At 38.6% G+C, this 8,398-nt stretch overlaps 1 protein-coding gene across 1 annotated transcript; it reads right to left on the bottom strand.

Moving 5' to 3' along the window:
• Positions 1–4,253: 4,253 nt before the first annotated feature.
• PEX2 (peroxisomal biogenesis factor 2) lies at positions 4,254–7,285 on the bottom strand. The gene has a single exon (XM_006015287.3). The coding sequence runs from the start codon at positions 6,618–6,620 to the stop codon at positions 5,646–5,648; it is 975 nt and encodes a 324-aa protein (XP_006015349.2). The 5' UTR covers positions 6,621–7,285; the 3' UTR covers positions 4,254–5,645.
• Positions 7,286–8,398: the final 1,113 nt, after the last annotated feature.

The raw sequence follows: 8,398 nt of genomic DNA, 5'->3' as shown, positions 1-8,398 counted from the left end.
CAGTTAATCCGTCCGCAATTCGAAGCCGGCGGGGAAAGGGGTACGTCTGGGGTTGCGCTCGGTGACGGGAAGAAAGATCGATAGGTGATCAGTCTATCGATCGGCAGCCGCAAGTCAGATCACTTCAGAGGCACTCTGCAGCGTGCTCAAAGTTCTTCGACTTGGGCGGAAGTCGCGCGGAAGTTTAAACGGCCAGCGAGCCAATTACTAGCCGCCACGTGTGAATAATTTAGCACTGGCCAATAACAGGACACAAATTTACATTCGAATAGCGGGAACTCTTTGTACCATGCATTTCTGTGCTGCAAAGAAGAAATGCACCCTGCAAAGAAGGTTGCAAATTGGCAGGAACTCTCTTGCACCGAGGCTTCTCCGTGCAGCAAAACCCTCACTGTGCAAGAGGCTCTCATGTGGCAAGAAAATCCCACTGTGCCGAGGCACCAAAAATCACTGGGTTGTGACAGCTGTTATCTTTCTTCACTTGCCTGTGTTCAAATACAAAGAATATTTTTGTATGGTCTTTCAGAACCCGCCAAATTTTCCTCTGTACTAAAAATGAAGCGGAAATAAATGGTAGAACTAAAATTATACTTGTAAGCAAGTGTTCAGAAACAAACTGAAGGCAATGGTTTTTTGCAATCACAGGTATCCAAGAACATGTTCTTTAGCACGTTCCTGTTACCTCATACCAGTTGGCTACATTTGTGTGCTAGATACGATTGAAATTTAAGACTTTTAGTTTTATTTAGAATTATCTAGCTTGACTACATAAATTACACTGCTGAAGACATTATTCCATGGATAGTTAAAGAAAAAATACATTTGTTTTGAAGGCAACAGTTTATCTTATTGACTGAAGTTAATTGATATTTTGTTTAGTTTTTGCCTGGAGAGAGGCATCATTAAACTGACCTTCTGAATCTGAAAAACTGGTTTGATTATCTTCAAGTCTGCTATGGGGATTAGATTGTGGTTATGGATTACTCAATCTAGTTATAAGAAGTTATATGAAAGATTCTCATGAGAAAGCAATTAAAGAAGTATAAATAGGGGATATGAGGTGGTACTGAGATTCTGTAAGGAAATGAGGGCAGGTGAAAGTGCTACAGATACACTGTTCTCAAATTCTGGAATTTTCTTTCTGCAGTGTGGATAGCAATTACTAGATAGAAGTGAATATTTATCACCGAATACTGGAATTTATCATGACAAATGGGACGAAGAAGACAATAGATATTATTAATTTTACTTGAACATTGGCAATAAAGGTTAGGTCATTCTTTTAGATTGCTAACTTGACAAAGCCTCCTTTAAAGAAAAGTGAACCTTTTTGATAATCAATAATAGGAAATATTTGAGAAAGCAAGTGTTAAATCTATTTCTGTGAAAAGTATTTAAAAACAGATACTGTAGATCCCTCAAACTCTGTCTGACAGGAGGAACCTCTATTCCTCTGTCTCAAATAATAAATTCAGTATGTTTGCTGGGAATCATACTGGGGATAAGATCATCTGGTGCCTTTACCTCAGCTCTGAAGTCTCCAGATTGAGCTGAAACACATGAGGATGTCAAGAGAAATTTGTGCAGATAGCTAAAGGCTAACATTGAAGAGTTGTTTAAGCCTTCATAATTATTCATTCAAAAGGCACAAAACTGACTACTACCCAGGGCAAACACATTTTTCAAATCTGGATTTTAGATACATGGTTTTAGACTACTTTCTGTGGTTCTGGAGACCTACCAGAGACGCTATTTGATAGGGTGAATTTAGAAGTCTATAGATGAGTTAGTCAATACTTTGGAAAACAAACAAGGTGACCATCTTGCTAAAAGTGACCTATTTACAACGGTAAACTGAATTTCCTTTGTAGTGTAATACTAATGGCATTTAAAAAAGAATGACAATATCAGGTATCAAATAATCTTATGGACAAGTTGCTATTGACAGCTTAATATGTGACCTTCAACAGAAAATTTAAATAATAATTGTGTCCTATAGAAAAAATATTCCTCAGAACTTGCTAGTGGTGAGAAGTGTTTTTACTTTGTTCATTTTTATACTTTCACTTTCATCAACTGCTGGAGGAAAAACACTATTAAAAGACCGTTCCATCTTTTGAGCCTAGTGGTTAAGGTACTTGCCACTTTGTCTAGGTCACTCTGAATCCTAGCCCTGCTCTCCAGCATATCTAATGATACCCCCAGCTTGGTGTCATCTGCAAACTTGCTGAGGGTGCACGCTATGCCATCTTTCAGGTTATTGATATAGATCTTGAACAAAATGCACGCTATGCCATCTTTCAGGTTATTGATAAAGATCTTGAACAAACCCAGCCTCAGGTCCAACCCCTGGGGCACTCTACTTGATATCAGCTGTCAACTAGACACCGAGCCATTATTACTCTCTGAGCCCAATGTTCCACTCAGTTTTCTATCCACCTTACAGTCTGTTCATCCAACCCATAGTTCTTTAGCTTGCTTGCAAGGATGTTGTGGGAGATAATCTCAGAAGTCTTGCTAAAATCAAGGTATACCAAATCCACTGGTCTCCCCACATCCACAGAGTCAGTCATCTTATCGTAGAAGGCAATTAGGTTGGTCAGGGATGACTTGCCTTTGGTGAATCCATGCTGACTGTTCCTAGTCACCTTCTTCTCCTCCAAGTGCTTAGAAATGGATTCCTTCTTGTGCTGGATATCCAGTGGGCCAGCTGCTAGGAGGGCAGGAGAGTACTCTGGGCCATGACTTAATGGCTGAACCACTTGGCTTGGAAGTGGGCGATGCATGTTCCAAACCCTCTAGGTGAGAGAACCTGAGGTCCCAAATCGCTCACTTCCTGGGCAAATGCCCTATCCAGCAGGTGGGAGAGCCCTCTTCCATCATCAAATTATTGCTAGTTGTGATTTTTTTCGACAACTAAAGTTTTGGGACTTGCATGCTTTTATGCATATGCCTGGGTGATCTTTATTCTACACCAAAGCCTAAATAACCAAGGGCAGCTTTCTGGGCATCCTTAGGATGAGAGTACAAGGTGCACGTAGCTATGCAAATAAACAGAATTTTAATTGCGTAAATGCCAAACATTTCATTTGCAAAGCTATGTAGGTGCCACTTAGGTACAAAAATGTAAAATTGGATTTAGCACTTTATGTCCACATTCCTTTAAACTTCTTTAACTCTGCCCAAGCTTCTCTCAGCCATCACTCTCTCAATCATGGAAGTCTCATTTTAGTATTATGGGGCCTTTATACACACCACAAAATTGGCCTTTAAAGCATCTTAAATGCCCTTTTGCACTGCTTTAATGATGCTGCTGTTTACACTGTCAGCAGCGTATTGTGCTTTAAATGACTTTGGGACGTAGCAAAATAAAATGCCTCCAAGGTGTTTTAGTTTGCTACCTAACAAAGTGCAACAGCCATGGAGGGAAGCACTGGGTCCCATGCAGCCCAGGGGATGCGCAGGCAGGCTCCACTGAAGGAAAAAGCGGCAAGCCTGTTTTTTTTTTTTTCCCCCTCCCTCCCCGGAGCCTGCCTGCCTGAGCTGTGTGGGGGCCTGGTGCTTCCCTCCGCAGCTGCAGGGAGGGGGAGGAAGCGGGGGACATGGTGCTTCCCTCCATGGCTGCAGTGCCCCCCGGGACTGCCCGGGCCAGGCGCTTGCAGGCAGGTGCCATCACTGCTATGGAGGGAAGCACCGGCTCCCCTGCAGCTCAGAGACCACTTGGCCCGCCAGCAGCTTGTCCCTCTCTCCTCCCCCACTGCTGCTGGAGGGGTAGGTAGGGACTGGGCCCAACCCTTGTGTACATACCACAGGGGTTTACTTTGGTTTAATTCTCCCTAAATTGAAAAGGTGTTTTTAAAAACCCACAACTTCAATTTAGGGAGAATTAAACCGAAGCAAACCCCCATGGTGTAGACAAGCAGCCATTGAGAGATAAATAAATTTTGTCCAGGCTATTTGGATATTCCTAACACTACTATCTACTGTTCAGCTCAGATTGGCCCTACTGTCTTTTAATTCTACTATGCTGCTACTCCTAGTCTTTTTTTCCTTTTACCAATGGGATTACATATTGTGGTTACCTGGAAATAGCAGAAATCAGGTCTGTATAATGCAGGAGGTCCCATCTATTCCAAGAAGTTAATCCATTTAGGCCGTGTTTTTATTTTCACATTTGTTGATCCAATGAAGAGATACAATCATATATCTTATTGCACATTGGTGTGTCTGAAGCAAGCAAAACTGCAATTAGGTAAAAAGGCTGGTTACTCCCAAACATAAGTAAAAAGTCAAGAGTTCTGATTTTGTATCTTTCATAGGTTCTAGGTATTGATCAGTTCCGCAGATACACTGGTTAATTTGGGAAGAAGAACATTCCAATAGTAGTTGAACAACAGAAAACTAAACAAAGCTTTTAATTTATTTAGTCCTCTTTTTATAAGTAACATTGAACAGGGGCTTGAACATTTAGATTATGGTACATGCCATCAGATCTTTTATTTGAGCTTTTAGATGAGAATATAATGCTTAGAGTGGCATTTTACTCAGACTATAAGTAAACCTAAAAAAGCAGCTATCCTTTGGTTATCTCTGAGTCTGTTTATTGGCAAATCTCTTTCATATCATAATAAATACATTTTTGAATTGTTAATGCTGCAATGCACCAGAACAATTACGATCCTATTTAAAAAATAATAATGTATATGTATTATCTTAACAATGCGAAGAAGTAGCCAAGTACTGAAGTTTTAGACCTAGAATGTTAATTTAATGACAAATGCTTTCTGGATACTTTGGATGAAATTCTGGCTGTATCAATGGGAGTTTTGACCCCAACAGAGGTGAAATTTCACTTACTGATTTGTTTTAAACTATATAGTTAATTGTGGAGAAAAAAAATTCTGATTAGCTATCATTTTGTTTGATGGTCTTTAAAGCTGCACTAAAACTGATGATATCTATAGTGTTGTGGCACAATGAAGAAAATTAATAAGAGAAACTCATACTTAGCTCTGTAGTATATGATGCTATACATAAGTACATAAAACCAACAAAAGCACCCCAAAACTTATAACAGGTGAAGTGGCATTCATTTAATATCCTGAAATGGCATATCCAGAGAAATTAAACAATCATTGGGATAAGATTTACTGCTGTGCATATTTTAAAGTGACTGAACAACACTGGATTAACAGTGCACACTTGCAAAAAAAAAGTCTGAATGACATTGAATGACATACTTGCAAGTTTGGTTACAATAGATTGAATGTGAACAGGTTTTTGCTACTATTTCCTGCTTTACAGCTCTCCATTTTCTTCTGGCGATGTGGTGAATCTGTTGCATGAATTATAACATCTGAAAGTTTTCTATAATGATTATGTAAGGCAGCTGATTAAAATGATTAACTATGTAGATAACTACAAATAATATATTCCCACTGACCTCTGATATTGGAATATTTGTTAAATTACGATTTATCATTTGTACATCTAAATTAATAGCAATAAGGACTTTAATCTATTGTAAATAAAACAGGAAAAGTTCTGCTGTAAACAAACAATTAAAAAAGATCAACTTAACAGTGGTTCTGAGTAGTCTGCACTTTAGAATAAAGTGCGCACTTCATGTGCAGTGCAGAAAAACTCTAGAGGAAGTCTACTTCTGTCATTTCAATTTTATATTTCAGTGGCTGAAGATTGTGTACCTCCATACCACACTTGGGACAGGTAAAATACATGTCAGATAAATAGTTGCTTTTAATACAATAGTAGCAGAAAACATGTGGACAGCCTATGGTGTGAGGCATAGTAGGCCATTCTCCACATACAGAACATTCCTTGCAGTAGTTTACTAAAGTGTTTTCGCTATTGGAAAGGCCTGCAATAGGTAAACACCAAGAAGAAATTCTGACTTTCAGCTTCTGCATGTTAATAAGAGGCAGGAGATAGATTAGAAATTCAGCAAAGCCATGCCATAAAAGTTCTCTGTTCATGTACTCAAATCCTATTTGGCGAACATTCTGAGGCTGACAAAAAACTGATCTAATTCTTAAAATACGTTCTGTCAGTGTTGCAAATTTTCCATTCTGAAGAAAGACCAGAAAGTTTAGTAGTCCACCAATTTTTAGAAGTCCAGCAACAAAATTAATAAAATGTTTGGTTTTGCAGAAAGACTCCAGGTGACGATTGCTGAATAAATCATAACATCTTTCTTCCAACCACCTTCCACCAACACTGCAAATAAGATACCATAATTTCTGGTGTTTGCTCAATGGCTGGTATTTCTCTGTCTGAGACAAGTCATTTTTATACCGAATATTCAGAATAGTCTGTCCCACAGTTGCATTCTTAGAATAGATGGTGAATCTCCACAGGAAAAGCCATAAAAATGCTTTTACTTCTGGTTCAAAATGTGCCAGCACCCCTGGTTTAAATCCATGAAAACAGTTGGTAAACTGAGACCAAACCAATTGCTCCAGGGCTTTGTTTAGTTCAAGAGCATCCAGCTGACTTACTCTGAGCACAGGATTCACACTCTCAGCATTACTGTCACTAGCAGCCATGTCTTCGCCACTGTTTTCTACGAAGAAATTCAAATAAATTATTCTGAAATTTAACATTTCCTATTGTTTATACATGTCTTTAATGAAGTTCATACAAAATTGTGAAATACCAACAATAAACAAATAACAGGGCCTTCTCTACAGGCAACATCAGCATGGCATTATGCACTGCAACCAGCACTATTTAAGACATCTTACATTAAAACAGAACTTTCATCTTTAAACTGAACTATTTTTCCAGATTTAACACATTCATTTGGCCGTACAGAAGGCTTACACTTTCTTTCAGCTATTTACATTCTCTCTCAAAGACTTAACATTTTACTGTGAAAGTGAACACATTTCCTGACTCTAAAAGATCGACTGAGTATTAAAATTAGGAGGAGTATCAGGAACAGGAATTGTAAAACTATAAAGTATCTTATGGAACGTAATGGGGCAAATGAGTACAGCAAGTAAAATCTTAAGGGAGGGTAGCAAAGAAAAACCTTGATGTACCCACCCATCTCAACCTGATAATGAAAAATATATTTTAGGAGATATGAAAACTACACATATGAAAAAAAAAAAAGGCTGAAAACAAATTGGGAATGACAGTGCCTTAAAGACAGTGATATGTTCTGTTTATAAAAGATTCTAAATGAGATCAAATAAATATTCAGTGCTTGAACTTAAATTATCTTACAATACATCACTGAAGCCTGCATGTATTTTCTAATCTCTTTTGACAGGTGCAGAGTTTTGCTACCAGCTGTATAACAAATTTTCTGGCAAGATGATTAATGTATACTAGTAACATCAACTAATGCATACTCTTCTTGCCTGAGTTTTACGATGAGAGATTTGCTTGGTCAATATAAGATCATGTCATACCATTTGAAAAGGAAAAACAAAAAAAAGTAGTAGTATGCAGTGCAAAATCAAAACAATTTTGCATAAAAGCCATGGCATAACTTCTCAGATAATGAACGAGTCCACTGGGGATGCCTGATTAGTTTTTTTTTAAACATATATTAAATTGGGGTATTAGCCAGCCTTGTTGGTTGTTAAGTGTACAGGCTTTGGATTCTGAGCTGGATTCCTGGCAAATCAGACCAACATGAATTTATAGTTTCTGGGCGTAGTATGTTTTACCTACTAAATCAGTCAGGTAGGGAAGCAGTGCTTCCCAACCTTTTCCTCAGCATGACCTCATTTATGGCCCCATTTCCTCAGCATGATCCCATTTCCTCAGTATGGCCTCTCACTCCCAACCTGCAGCCCACCCCACCCCTGCGACCTCATCCACTGATGGTGTGACCCCATGTGGGATGATGACCCACAGTTTGAGAACTGCTGCACTTCCTAGCAAAAGCATGGAATGAAATTTACCAATACTACGATGTTCTGCTTTAAGTCTGTACTTGTCAGAGGGGAAAGCTAAAATAACACTGGGTCTTTATTAAGTGTACAGGTTCCCCTTTTAGTCAGATGGCCCTGTACAGGAAGAACGGGTGACAGGTGAATGCATGGTGAAAAAAAGCCGATAAACCGGTAACACTACCAAAAATTTTAAATCCTATTCATATCTGCAATTAAAGCTCAATGTATAACAATTTCAGAGCAGCATTTGTAACTTACATATCAGAAGAGTTAGTACTATTTGAAAGAAACATTTTGCAGAGGCAAAACTTAAGTAGGTGTGATAAATTTTCCATGTATGCTCTAGAGAGAAACCATCTGAAAAGGGAAGGAGACCAGAATAAAAATGTAGGCACTTTACATAAAAGCACCTTCCCTTGAAGTATCCTTTCTTCTCTTTCTAATTGTCCATGACATTATCATATAAGCAAAGC

Source organism: Alligator sinensis, unplaced genomic scaffold (genome assembly GCF_000455745.1).
Source record: "Alligator sinensis unplaced genomic scaffold, ASM45574v1 scaffold71_1, whole genome shotgun sequence".
NCBI lineage: Eukaryota > Metazoa > Chordata > Crocodylia > Alligatoridae > Alligator > Alligator sinensis.
This window is presented reverse-complemented; position numbering and strand designations above follow the sequence as displayed.

Excerpts from the sequence above, each read along its gene's own strand:
- PEX2 (XM_006015287.3), bottom strand. The coding sequence starts at position 6,620 with ATGTTAAATTTCAGAATAATTTATTTGAATTTCTTCGTAGAAAACAGT.